Source organism: Eretmochelys imbricata, chromosome 10 (genome assembly GCF_965152235.1).
Source record: "Eretmochelys imbricata isolate rEreImb1 chromosome 10, rEreImb1.hap1, whole genome shotgun sequence".
Classification (NCBI taxonomy): Eukaryota; Metazoa; Chordata; order Testudines; family Cheloniidae; genus Eretmochelys; species Eretmochelys imbricata.
In genome coordinates, this window is record NC_135581.1 from 23,375,381 (window position 1) to 23,390,373 (window position 14,993).

General features: G+C 39.5%; 1 protein-coding gene across 7 annotated transcripts in view; it reads right to left on the reverse strand.

Moving 5' to 3' along the window:
- Positions 1–14,993, reverse strand: part of CLEC16A (C-type lectin domain containing 16A) — a 197,384-nt gene that overhangs the window by 30,328 nt on the left and 152,063 nt on the right. Inside the window, exon 22 of one of the 7 annotated variants that reach the window (XM_077828780.1) lies at positions 9,638–10,570. The exons of the other annotated variants lie outside the window; for them this stretch is intronic. Within the exon in view, the coding sequence (XP_077684906.1) occupies positions 10,560–10,570 (11 nt within the window). The 3' untranslated portion in view covers positions 9,638–10,559. Of the gene's footprint in view, positions 1–9,637; positions 10,571–14,993 lie in introns of those variants that run through there. 7 annotated transcript variants of the gene reach the window in all.

A 14,993-nucleotide genomic window follows, 5' to 3' on the forward strand; every position in this document is an offset into this window, starting at 1 on the left:
AATAATTTTCTCGAATTCACTCAAGCTTTTGCAGTTCAAGACACTGCTTTTTAATTAGGGCTGCTTACAGGGGTGCTGGAACAATTTGTATAGAGGGGCCATTGAACCAACTGTAAACCCTATACATGATGGAAATCACTTCAAGCCAAGGGGTTGTGGCAGCACCCATGGTTGCTTACATAAATATTTCAATTTAAATCACGGTCTGGTACTTGGAATGGAAAGAAAATTTATTAAGCTCCTAAGGAAATATTTAAATACAGAAATGATAACTTAATACATATTTACTTTAAGACTACCTGCTGCTAAGTAATGTTAAGTAATGAGAAAGTTAATACTTATAATGCCAACCTGCGGTTTTAGACCTACATGGAGCTTGTTGCAGGGCTGGAGACTTAGTTCTTAGTTGGCTCTAGAGACTGTGCTTGTACTTTTCCATTTAAATAAGTTTTTGAATGTTATTTGCTGTAATTCTAAGTTTCATTGTTACAATAATAGATAAATCCACCATAACGTCTCTTATCACATGCCATGATATTCCTACAATATCTCCTATGACTTTGTTCCATAATTCCCTGAAAAATCTTCTAACTTAACCACAGTCCTTCATTTTAGGATACAGTGCCATTCCTGACTCTATTTTAAAGAATCTATGGAGAACATGGTAGTAACAGTAAAGATTATAAAGTGTGCAGATAAAAGCTGTGTCTATACTCTTATAGCTCGATGTTTACACACTATTCTGTCCATCTCATTAAGACCATACACCTATCCACTGTGGAAGACTTACAGTGACATATCAGGATTTTCTGATATTTTAAGTCAATGTTCATAAAGTCTCACATCAAAATCTGTTTCAAAAATGTACACATAACCATAGTAGAATAGACCTATTTTAGAGAAAAACAATAGTGTAGTAAGCAGCTATCTATATTGTAAAACACAAGGATTTATTTATGTTTGTTTCAGAAACCAAACTGATTGATCTTCCACAATCTTTTAGATGAATTAACAAACTGAGGCTGCATACAATGGTGCCTGATGGTTTATGTGAAGGGAACCACAAACTGAACTACTTCAAATCTGAAGGAGTTCTGTAGCATTCATGCCCACTGAAGTTTATTTTTTGCAAAAATAAATGCATATTAGGTTTCTGGTACATACTTCACATTTTGGAAGACCAGTTATGCTGGGAAACAGGGAACAATCAATGGCCTTGAGACCACACAGGCCAAGCACAATCATTTCTGAGAATCACAAAAGTTTCGATTCCATTTTTTCATGTCAGTCAAACCCCGATAATGAGTTAGACACAGGAAAATTCTCTCTCGCACTCACTTTTACAAGACTTTTTTTGCTCTTTGAAGAGTGAGCCTGATATAGGCCAGATTTGGGTGTAGTATGAGTAGGTAGTGTGTAACCTTTTCCAGAGAGCTTTATAACAATGAATCCTCAACCCTATTCTGCAACAACTGTAGGCTCCTCCCTGAGCAGAGAAATTAGGTGCCGATCTGCGGATGTTTAAAGGTGCACATTAAACAGAGCTGGCAGCTGCTTCTCAACCAGGTTATTAAAAAGAAGACGTGGCGAAGTAGTCAGGACTAATTTGTTAAGAACTCTAGCCTGTTGCTTCATATCACTGACTGCCTTCTGTTCTGCCAGTTTTACAAATTAAAGTTCACGTTGCTACTCCTTACCTCTAACTTGTTTATATTTAATTTTTTGTAAACTTAAGTTTTCTTATTATTTTGCTCCTCCTGCAAGTGTTCACTATGCTTCAACAAGGACAGGAAAAAGCTATACCAGTATAATGCATCTTTACACCAGCAGAACTGCATCCGTTCTAGGAACTGAAGTGGATTAACTATTTTGGTAAAAACAAAATCACACCCCTAACCCAAATAGTTATACTGGTAAAAATTGTGTGTGTAGATCAGTCCTATGTCACACAAATAGCGCCACTGACTTCTGTGAGATGACGAGGGTTTTGCAGGACTATGCTCTTAGTTTGTACCTTCATATCCCCAGGCTGCAGCTTTCTAGATACTGAGGGTGTGGATAAAAGAAAAGGAGTACTTGTGGCACCTTAGAGACTAACCAATTTATTTGAGCATGAGCTTTCGTGAGCTACAACTCACTTCATCAGATGCATACCGTGGAAACTGCAGCAGACTTTATATATACACAGAGAATATGAAACAATACCTCCTCCCACCCCACTGTCCTGCTGGTAATAGCTTATCTAAAGTAATCTTCAGGTTAGGTCATTTCCAGCACAAATCCAGGTTTTCTCACCCTCCACCCCCCCACACAAATTCACTCTCCCGCTGGTGATAGCCCATCCAAAGTGACAACTCTTTACACAATGTGCATGATAATGAAGTTAGGCCATTTCCTGCACAAATCCAGGTTCTCTCACTCCCTCACCCCCCTCCAAAAACCCACCCCCATACACACACAAACTCACTCTCCTGCTGGTAATAGCTCATCCAAACTGACCATTCTCCAAGTTTAAATCCAAGTTAAACCAGAACATCTGGGGGGGGGGGGGTAGGAAAAAACAAGAGGAAATAGGCTACCTTGCATAATGACTTAGCCACTCCCAGTCTCTATTTAAGCCTAAATTAATAGTATCCAATTTGCAAATGAATTCCAATTCAGCAGTTTCTCGCTGGAGTCTGGATTTGAAGGGTGTGGATAGGGATCCACCCATAACTGCATTGGTCATTTATGTATTTGGAAGGAAACAGAAAGTAGAGTATTAATGTTCATGTCAATGCAAAGGGATTCAGATATTTATTATATCTTTTTATTCTCATCAGTGTGTAGTCTCACACCTTATTTACTGCACACTCTCCAAATGTTGCACTGAATAAAGAATTATTTTCCTCATGGATATTTTATGACTGCTTCACAAACACTAATGAATTTGACTTCACAATATACCTGTGTCAGAAAAAGGGTATTCTACAGATAGAGAACTGAGGCAGAGAGAGATTAAAGCCAAAGCTGCCAAAAGTATGCGTTAAGTTTGGGTGATCAATTTAAGAAGCATAGGGCCTCATTTTGCAGAGTACTCAGCATTTTATAGCACTTTATACGTACTCGGATCAAACACTTATTGACTTCACTTGCACATGTGTGAGCTCAGTAGTTTTACAGATCAGACCCTAAATCTCAAATTGAGCACCCAGCACATGAGGAACACAAAACTATTTTTTTCGCGTTGAGCCATTGTAAGTTATTTGCCTATTATCACATACAAACTCTGTGGCAGAGCAGAATCCAGTTCTCCGGGGTGCCATTCAACAGTCTTAACTATGAGACCATTCCTGCAATCCCAACCCTCATTCATTACACACCTTCCATATTATGAAACAAATAACACAAGGATCCTCCAGACAACAAAAGAGTATGAGACATTTTGACAGTGGGATTAACGAATATTTGCTGGCACCAGAGGAATGTTGTGACGGGGAATCCTGGATTCCATTCCAAGGCCAGAGGAGAATATTCTCTAGCAGTTACAAATCCTTCTACTCCTGTCATTCTCCCCTCCCCACACACTGTATCCCTCCCCTCACTAGTCAGTCCCTTGCAGTAGAGTCTGGTACTTTCTCCTTCTCATCCATGATGTGTAGGTGTCAGAAGTGGGAGCATTGACAACACAGAAGAACGTGTCCCTGATCAGGTCTGGTGTCCAGTGCCACAGTGACAAATGGGAAGAGCAATTGCAGGAAAAGTCCTCCTCAGTGAAGAAGGAATGTTGGAGAATTTTGTGACCAAACTCTAATAAACTTCTACTGAGAATGTGCAAATAGTGATTTTCAGAGGCATACAAATGTGGGTGGTTATTCACTGGGACTAGAGCAACCTCTCTGCCAAATTTCAAGTCCCTGCATCAAAACATAGAGATACTAAAACTTCCCAGCAGTTAAGACCTTTTTTTTTTTAAGCATTGGCCAAACGTATTTTCCTAATTTCATTCTTGGAAAAATTTTTTTTTTATATTTTAGCAAAAAAAGTTAATGTCAGAGATAGACACCTGGCACAGAAATTTCAGCTCAAATGGGTAAAATCTATCAAAGTTATAAGCAACTGAAAACAGAGTCTTATAATAGAAAGTGTTCTGCAACTTTAACTATACACACTGCTGCCAGCATGATCTATGCTTTGACTGAGTCAGATCACAGTAAATTGCATCCCATTTCATATAGCTTATAACACAACTTCCCTCTTCTTCTATTATGTTAACTAGTTTGATTAATCCTTTTCCTCCTTAACTTTTAATATGGTCTAGCTCGTTAGCATTTTATTTCCCTACAGAAGTGAACGAAGTTTAATAATTTTTTACTTGCCTAAAACGTATCCACTCTAGAAAAATACTGCTCTTTCCTTTGAATTATATAACAGACGATATCCCCATTCTGAAATAAGCTAAGTACCTCCTGACTCCCAAATCTGAAGTCTACTCCAATGGATGTTGACACTGTTGAATTAAATTTTTTTTGCAGATGCTCTACATCTCTCAGAAAAAAGGCCTTGTTTGTTGCAACAGTGTCATAACCAGTGCTATTAGATAAACTGAGCTGTGCACACAATATCAGATGCAGATGTCTGGCAATACACTGCACTTTCCTCACTAGGATTACTATTTGTCCCATCTATTAAAGAGAACCACTTATGACTTTTTGGCTAGGTTAAGCAATAATTAATTAGTCCCCATTAGCTACATATAGCCATGATCACACTATGAATGACACAGGGTAGGAGTAACAGCACATAAAAGGAGCTTCTTAATACTTTAAAAGATTATATTCAATTTTTGTCCATCCACAAGTTCAGCTGCTTTCACAAATATCTCCTCTCAGTTGTCAAAGCTGTTCAAATGTACAAGAAAGCAATTTTGAAAAATGCCTTTCCTTCCCATATGTTATGAGTCTGAGGGGAGACCATAACCAAAACAAACATTTCTGGAAAAGTATAAAATGAAAACTTATCTCATAAATTACAGGAGGAAAATGGGAACAATTACATGTTACCAGTAATAGTAGAGTACTTTTAAAACAAGAACCAGAGAAGAGATTATTAGCTTTGGGAACAGGAAATGCAATGCAGAATATATACATATATTTTTATGCATATCCAGTTTTCCCAAATCACTAAGGAATAAGGATAGGGCTTTCATTTTTCTTTCAGATTTTGGGTTAGTGTTGGGGGAAATTATGTGATGCTTGCTAATTATGTGATTACAATTAATCTGTGATGAAAAGTCAGATGGAAGGATAATGCTCTGCTAAATCCTTTTTTATATGGGAAGCCTAGAAGTTTCATGACAGAAATGACAATGGACTAGGGGAGAGAGATATTGACTTTTCTTTTTTGGTGGCAAAGCCCTCTGTAGTTTGAAATTGTAATAACTCCTTTAAAAAGTAGTTCAACTCTAAAAAGTGATTGGAAGTGTCACTAGAAGGGTCTATATTTTGGTATCTCAGTGATAGATCAATATTGCTAGGCTTAAGAAGGGATTTCTACTCTACCTCAGCTGGCAGCTTTGCAGATATATCCTGGATCTGAAAACTACTTGGGATCTCCCACTCAACACCAGCAAACCAGACTTAGTTAAGCTGTGTTGAAGATATATCTGCAGAAAAGAAAAGGTAAAATTGCAGGACTGAGAAAAAACAATGACTTGGTCAAATGAACAAATCTGATCTGGCAATCATTGAGACACTACAAACATGGAATCTCTATGGCACTAACGTGCTGAAAAAGTAGATTCCATATGCTTTTACATTTGTTGTTTGCTGTGTTGTAGCCATGTTAGTCCCAGGATATTTACATTTGTCATTTTGTAATCTCTATAATGGTATTATTTCATGTAAATCTGTTTGTGTTAAGAATATGGTATAATCTCTTAATGATTGCATTGTTTCAGATTCCCCATGTCTGAGCATCATTTCTTTGGCTACCATTAAATTTAGGTTCCTTGATTACCCCTTTCTACACCTTCACTTTAAAGCCAGTACATGTGCCCTCAAGGAATTTTAAGGCAGTTAACTGAAAAATTAACAAGACATGTCATAGTATACACATTTCCCCAAACATTAACAGGCAAAAATACTAGAGCAAGCAAAATAAGCAATATCATACTGGGAAATGTATAGTCAACAGAACATGGTAAACTCATTATGGACTTAGCAGCAATAGGCAGATTCAGGATTCTTTGAGAAATATCAAACTTCCAGTGACAGATCTGGACAAATACTGCAGAGCATCTGAAACTCAATCAAGTATTTTTAAGACACAAGGAAAAAGACCAGGTAGACAGGTTATTAAACTCTCAACAATAGTTTGATTACCAAACTTGCTGCTCTTCTTCGAGTCCCAGTAGTGTACTAGCAATTATTGTCCTCAAAATAATTAAGACAGACTGTTTCTTTTAGGTATAAGTTGTTTGTGTCTTTTGGACCAACTCCAAGCAATAAATCCATAGACTCAGTTTTGAACTATTCTATGTGTCTGAAATGGAGAGAACTTGTACATGACTTTTATAATCACATTTATTGCTTACAAAAATCAACTTATCGCTTGCAAATGGCACTGTGCCAAAAGAGCATTTCTTTGAGGTTTTGGCCAGCTTAAGTCCCATTAAGTTTTAGTTACCACATACTGGCACCATAGGCCTACATCTACACACCACTGGAGGCAGTGTGCCGTGTCAGTGAAATGCAAGCTGCTTCCACACAGTGGGTTGTAGCTACATGTGTCACTGAAAGGCTCTGGAGGGACGAGGCAGCAGGGAAAGGCTCCAGAAGTGGGAGCGGGGGCAGACTTTCCCCGTTTTCTCAGCCTTTCACTGTGGCAAGGAAGGACTCCAGCAGCAGAGAGGCTTCGAGACACTACACTGCAAACGGCAGCAGCATACACGGGGAGGCATGGCTTGGGCATGTAGAGAGACATGTAAGGTACGTACTCGGGAACATACCCATTATCTTCATTCGTGTCTTTACTCGACTAAGCTGTGCTGTCTACCAGATTGGATAAAAATCCATTTTTAGTACAGTCAATGAGTGTGACTTTAGTGTCTCTTTCCAGAGAAGGGTGCATGTGTGTTTGTTTTTTTGAGAAGGGTGTGTGTGCAGTCTCTCATATGGGCTTAAGGGAACTACTACACCCCCATTTGCAAGAGTTGAAGAGGCCTCCACCTATCTTGGATACCTAGTCCTACAGACATCCAGCTCTGAACATCACAAAACTTCTAAAATGAAAACATACATTTAATTTTGAATTTTTGACCTCCTCACTTGATCATTGCTGTGACTCCCTGAGAAGTTTTAGATGAAAACCCCATCAATTCCAGCTTTCATAATTAAGAATTTAAGGACAAGCAATTAGACCTTAGAACTGTACATTAATTGCCTATTAAATCTAATAAGACCTAAAACTATACTGCTGTGCTGACTTTTGTGTAATCTATGCTTCTATAGCAACTTTCAGCTAAGGATCTCAAAAAGCTTTATGCACAGTTATGCTCAAATTGCCCCCGTGAAGTAGGAAAGTTTCATGCCCATTTTAAAGATTATGGGAACAGACGCCAGTAAGCCATGGACAACATCTGCAATAGAGCTGGGAATAGAAACCAGGAATCCTATCTCCCGCTCTCATTCTCTAACCATTAAAATATTACGTATAAATTTGTTTTTGCTTAACTCAATTGTCCCGTCAACAGCTATGTTAAAGTAAAATCCCATCCACTGTTCTTGATTTGTAATTCCTCAGCTTTACCAATGACTAGTCTGTTGCAGCTGTTTTTACATCTATGCTTAAATTTTTAGCATAAAATTAATGAGAATAAAATTTTAAGCGCATACATTTCTGTAAGCCCACAAGGGTTGCTTGCACAGCTAGAGCTCTATCAACAAACATATTGGAAGTCTAGAAAAAAATCCAAATTTACTTTAGAGAACACAGATTTAGATTCTCAGTGGTGAAACTGAGAGTTTATTTTTCTGAGGTTGTCTGCATCCATTATTAAATAACTTGCTTTGTCCAAACTACAGTTTTTTAACATGCAAGCTACCTGTCTCAGTACACTTAAGACTGTCTTGCAGAGCCAGCAACGTGAAATCCGTTTTGTTAGCCAAGAGGCATATGCTGAGTGTGGCAAGTCTGTTCAGTACCTCAGGCTGCCAACAGGAAGAGGATGCCCTGCTAGAGACCATCTAGGACTTAGGAGCTTTCTCCAAATCTCAAATTAATGTTGGACCTCAAATTTCTTCCTTTTATTGGCTATGAACTCCCACAAATGTATCTGAACAAGATCACATAGATGAGAAAAGTTTAAGTGAGCATCAACAAGCACCTTTAAAAAAAAACAAAACAACCCACCACACCCCTCAGTACCACCTGTCCCAATTTGACCTGTAAATTGTAGAGGTCACTTGTTTTCTTCCAACACGGCTTGGCTCATTTCTAATTATCCTATCATCTGAATCCTTCACACAATACAAAGTAACTTTGATGCTACATTCATCTAATTGTAGCATTTAATCAATCAGGCAGCAGCAGATGAACAAGAAAGAGGAAGCTTCTGGTTAACATACATATCAACAGTACACAGTAATGACAGGAAAAGAAAATATAAAAACAACAATTGTGATTTTGTTAATTACATTTACCAAAGTTAATTGGACTGGGGTTGCAGCTCTTCAGTGACTGAAAGCCTCTGCGTAAGCCTGCTATGTCTTTGTCTATGTCTGTGACTGTTCAATTAGTTTGCATAAAAGGCACTTGTAACTACTAGTGTGCTTTTCAATATTGTCATTCAGAAAGAAAGTTTCATAATCTTTCTGCACTGGGCTGACCAGCAAGCTGAAATCTTCTAAAGGACTTAGATTATTATTTGGCAGGAACTGCTGTTCTGTGAGCACTGCTCTTTTTTGTTGGCAATTTTTCCAGTATACTTCCCACATTCATCATGTTCTTTGCATGTCAGGCACTTTATGTTATCAGTATGAGTAGAATTAGGCAGACATTAGGCCACTAAGTTAAATACATTCAAAAACGGATAAAAAAAACCAGTCCACACAGAAATTAAAGCACAGTAAAGGCGGCCTCAACTTCTCATTAAAATGAAGTATCTCCTTATACGCCTGCAGGTTTATAGTCCTAGACATATTTCTCATAATAGATGCAGGAAATATCTGAAAAACATGCAGCCCATTTTTTCTGAGGCAGGGTGCTCCCCCTTTGAGCCTATGCTTCTGTGTGTGTCACGGAGGGAGACAAAGCAAAAAGATATGCCATGTTTTCAGACAAAAGTTTAATAGTTCACAAAACCATCAATAGTTAAACCTGTGCAGTGTTGTAGCCGTGTCAGCCCCAGGATATTAGAGACAAAGGGGATGCAGTCATATCTTTTATTGGACCAACTTCTGCTGGTGAGAGACCGCTCTCTCTCACATCAATAGAAGTTGGTCCAATAAAAGACATTACCTCACCCACCTGGTCTCTAAAATAGTTAAACCTAGCAGAAATATACCTTCTTTGCAATCAGACAAAAATATGAAGTAATTTTTCAGTGTTAAATTCTTTATCTGAAGTTTGACAAAATCCAGTTTCTTGCCATTGGAAATACGCATAAGTTATGATTTATTTCACTCCAGCAGCTTGCTCAGCTTCATTATGTTGAGCTTTCTACAAACATACAATCATAGAATGCACGTACCAAAAGTGCTTAATGTGCCTCAATTTGTTTGACGGGAACAGAAGACTGCAATTTACATTACAGTTAATGTTTATAAGTAATCAAAGTTGGGTCCGTACAAATGACATACATTGGAGAATAATTTATCTCAGTGAGTACGAGATAAGTAAGGTGAGCTCAGATGAGAGCATACTCCAAAACGTGAGCTTTTTACATAGTAAAAAATGTGATTTACCCATCACAAAGCTATATACTTTTTGCTACCAACATTCACTTTTAAAAGTAAGTCACACAATAACCAGTAAGTGGGAAAAAAACAAACATTTTCCCATGAACTGAGTGTTAGGTCAATACAGGTTTTGCCAAATTGTGACCACAAGTAGAAGGTTTATATTAAGTTATCTGGAACAAAATATTAATCAAAATTTGCCAACTATTTTGTAATGAAAATGTATCCCTCTATAAAACATTTTCCTCCTTGCAGGGCCTGAACTAGAAGTACAGCAAACTTTCAGAACAATTATTTCGGAAAATTAACACAATGCTACACTGACTAATGAGAGAAAAGAAATAGTATCTTATGTGGCTATCATCTCACACAAGAAAACATAAAAGCAGATTCAGTAAGAATGCATGCTGAAAACAGAAAAAGATGACCCACACCAAGTCACATCAATGGAGAATAAAAATAATCAATACAAGTTTTTAAGCACTTTATCTGCAGATGAATTTTAGAGGTGCTGCAGTGGGATGTTAAAAATCTCATTTTTAAAAAAAAATCTTAATCGTCTAAAATGCCTCAGCTTGAGAGCCTTGATAAAGAAAGATATATTTCAATCATGAGACTTCTTCAGGAACAATCTGCAAAGAAAAAAGTAAGCAGAGTTAGTCATGGCTATTGGAAGTGAAATGAGACCTAAGAGGTTCTAAAGCAGAGGTGGGCAAACTACGGCCTGTGGACCACGTCCAACCTGTGGGACCCTCCGGCCTGGCCCCTGAGTTCCTGGCCCGGGAGGCTAGCCCCTGGCCCCTCCCCCACTGTTCCCCCTCCTGTGCAGCCTCAGCTCACTGCGCCACCGGCGCAATGCTCTGGGCTGGGGGGCTGTGAGCTCCTGGGGCAGCGCAGCTGCAGAGTCCCTGCCTGACCTGGTGCTCTGTGCTGCGCGGCAGCAGCGCTGCCAGCCACCGGTGCTCCAGGCAGCGCGGTAAGGGGGTGGGGGGGAGTGGGTTGGATAGAGGGCAGGGGAGTTCGACGGGGTGGTCAGGGGCTGGGGGTGTGGATAGCGGTTGCGGCTGTCAGAAGGCAGGAAACAGGGGGGTTGGATGGGACAGAGCTCCTGGGAGGGCAGTCAGGAAGGAGAGGAGGAGTTGGATGGGGTGGTGGGGGGCGGGGGTTCCGGAGGCGGTCAGGGAGCAGGGGGTGGTGGATGGGGCAGGAGTCTTGGGGGGGGGGCCATCAGGGGACAGGAGGGGTTGGATGGGGTAGGAGTCCCGGGGGAGCCATCAGGGGGTGAGAAGCAGGGGGGGCGGTCGGATAGGGGCCGGGCCAAGCCTGGCTGTTTGGGGAGGCACAGCTTCTTCTAACTGACCCTCCATACAATTTTGGAAACCCGATGTGGCCCTCAGGCCAAAAAGTTTGCCCACCCCTGTCCTAAAAGTACCTTCATCTGTAACCTCTGCAGCTTGCTTTCAAGTGGTGGTAAAGGTAAAATTTAGAAATGCAGACACTGATACATGTGCCCCATTTCCATTCCAATAACCATGAACCTTCTAAAAGAACAGGAGTACTTGTGGCACCTTAGAGACTAACAAATTTATTAGAGCATAAGCTTTCATGGGCTACAGCCCACTTCATCAGATGCACAGAATGGAACATATAGTAAGAAGATACACACACACACAGAGAAGGTGGAAGTTGCCATGCAAACTGTAAGAGGCTAATTAATTAACATGAGCTATTATCAGCAGGAGAAAAAAACTTTTGTAGTGATAATCAAGATGGCCCATTTAGACAGTTGACAAGAAAGTGTGAACCTTCTGTATCTAGCAACATGCTCCCTTGAAATTTAAGACTTGATACCAGGAAGGATGCATTTCCCTAAGCTGCTATAGAAGAATGCCTTTTCTGCATGATGAAAATGGACAAGTTTCACAGGGCAACATTAAGTTTCTTACATACATATTAACAGTATTGCCAAGGAATGCTTTATAAGATGCCACTGATGTTTCAGTGCAGACATGAAGTTGCCGTATCTCTTCAGTTTTACTTTAACAATACTACTGTATTTCTTTGAGGGTGATGAAGGCCATGTTCGCTCTGTCTTAAATTTCAGAGTTTCCCCCTCTGCCTCTACTTCTGATGGTTTAGCTTTAATTCTGTCATCTCAAATAAGGAGACAGTCCTACAGATCAGACAAAACATAGTGGAGGAAAAAATCCACAAAGTTGAGACATGGAACACAGTCCTCCACCGAGAAACACAATTTTCTCCCATACAGTCATCTCCATTCACCTAAGCTCCGGTGTCGTCGTTTCTTTTCCTCCCCATACTGCTCTAATAACTCTGATCTGCAGAGTCAGTTTGAGAGTGCCCAAGAGCAAACCAGCAGGTTCTGGCCAACTTTCCACCTCCTCCTGGATTGTCATTCCTAACTTTACAAGATAAGTCAAACAATCCACAACTCAGGCTTCTCTGTGCATGTACAGTAAGTAAAAAACAAAGTTTGAAATTCAAATGTTCTTTGTTGATATTTCACATCTTTGCCAAAAAGTGGGGGTTTTCCTTCACACAACTTCATTCAAACATTCTCTTCAATTTCAACTTGCATAGGTTTAAACCCCAAATCTCAAAAACTCCGTCAACCATCACTGCAAATTTTGCTCTGTTTTGATTCAAAATAATCCATCTGTGGTCACAAATATTACATATGTGAAGCTCAGACCAGGTTTGGTACAAAAAACACAAAACCTGACAAGTTTTGTGAAGTCTAGGGTTTTGCTGCCAGCAGTTTGCACAGCTCTAATCAGTACCCAAAAATGGATTGTATGGCAGACATGCTCTAATAATTTTTAGTCTCAACATTTTGCCATGTAGTATATGTTTTTTCGGTATTCAATGACTGTAATTTTACTCCCACTCCTTCCTATCACCTTTTAAGTCCACAGCTTTTCACTAAGATGACTGTAGCTTCTTGTTAAATGGTCCTTTCACCCACCCACAGTTCTCCTAATCCTTGATTTGGGTTTTGCCTCTCTTCTGAGCTTCAATGACCTATCTTCCTCTCCATTAGCTTGTCATGTCTCTCCATCTTCCTTTCTTTTACCTTTGCAGATGACTATCAAAATGTTCCAATACATTATTTTCAGTGTGCATTAAAAAGACGCTCTGTCTGCAATCAAAAAGCGGACATAACTATTTGAACACAAGATGAACAAATTCATTGAAGAGAAAAATGTGCTACTGTGTGTATGAAGCTGCAATTCCAACCAAAGTTTAGCTTTCCAAATATTTTGTGGAAATATTAGTTTTAGCAGATGGTAGTGGCTAGGTTTTTAGTGACATGCACAGGGATATACGTCCTGATTCAACAAAGCACTTAAACACATGATAATCTCATCCCTTGTACTGACAGCTGTTGCAACTCGATCACAAGTCTCATATCTGGTGTTTTCCCAAACTTCTGGAGTCCTGCAATGCAACAATCTCTGCTGTCATTAAAAAAAATAAAAATAAAAATAAAATAAAGGTTTCTAGCCTTCATGAGTGTGGAGAAAAGCCAGAAAATGTGACCCAAGTGCTCACAAACCAAAAGGCAAATAAAAAAAGCATTTTTAAGGGGGGAGGGATAGCTCATTGGTTTGAGCATTGGCCTGCTAACCCCAGGGTTGTGAGTTCAATCCTTGAGGGGGCCATTTAGGGATCTGGGGAAAAAATTGGGGATTGGTCCTGCTTTGAATGGGGGTTGGACTAGATGACCTCTTGAGATCCCTTCCCACCCTGATATTCTAGGATTCTATGATTATTTTTATGGCCTGGCTCTTTATTATATATAATTATAGCTAGATCTCCTCATATCAAAATCACAGCAAAACTAGATTACATAATTGATGATCTTATATTTAAAATTTCCCACAAATGAGGGGAAAATGCAGAGATGAGACTGAAAATTAGATCCACTCATGGTTAACTGACGTTGGTGTCTAAAAAAAATAAAAGGCACAGAAGGCATAGAAGTATTGGATATACTGAAATTGCTGAAGTTCGGAGTTTCACCTTAACCAAGAATTGAGGAGTCCAAGTCCTACTGAAAGTCAACGGGACGCATGTTCTTAAGTCACTTGGATGACTTTGAAAGTGCCACCCTTTGTGTAAAATACTTTAATCTCTTTTTCATAAGGTAGCATTCCAAAAAGTAAACATTTAAAAAAATTACCTAGCACTGTAATTTAACTTAATATATTTGCCATCAAGAAATCCATCAAAGAGCTATTCAAAGTGACCAAAAGCAGTGTCTGCCATGAAACATTTGGAACTGTTGCTAAATACATATTTCATAATGCTTTAGAGCTTTGATTATCTGGCAGTGACGTATTTCCTAGTAGGAATTAACATGCATTTTACAAGCTTCCTATTCGGAATGATTAAAGGGCAAAAAAGTTCATTAACAGAGTTTAGGCTGTCCATCGATAGCTCATGTCCTTCCTGAACATCGAATTCAGCAAAACTCAAACTTCAGTTAATGTAAACGCCCACAGAACCTTAATTCTGACCCCCTGGAGCTGGCAATAGCCACTGGGAATTAGCTGCAAGCACTCCAGCTGCATTCACTATGTTAAGTGTAGCTGTATTGAATATGTTGTGATTTTGATATGAGGAGATCTGGCTCTCAGTCCCTCCATATATGTTATCCAACGAAAGAGAAGCATATGTATGTGGAGGTTCCATTCTGCATCATCTCAATACAGAACTGTGTAGGTTGTGTCAGTGGCAGGGCCCTGGGGTCTTCTTGCCATGGGTAATATCAATAGTGAGGTGCGATGTGAGATCAGTCTGTGGATTTAAAGATGGGCAGGGAACAGTATAGGTTTAGGTGGTATCCTGTGTGAAAATGTGAAGGTATGAAATGGTTGTTAATTTTACAAGTGTGGGATTCTGTTGGGGGCATAGGCTCCATTTCAGAGTGTATGGAAAGTGCAGGTAGCTCTGCTGTGAAAAGGTAGAGTGCGAGTATGTCTGCCTAGTATTATGGGGCATTGCTCAAAGAAGGTGACCCTTCCCCATAAA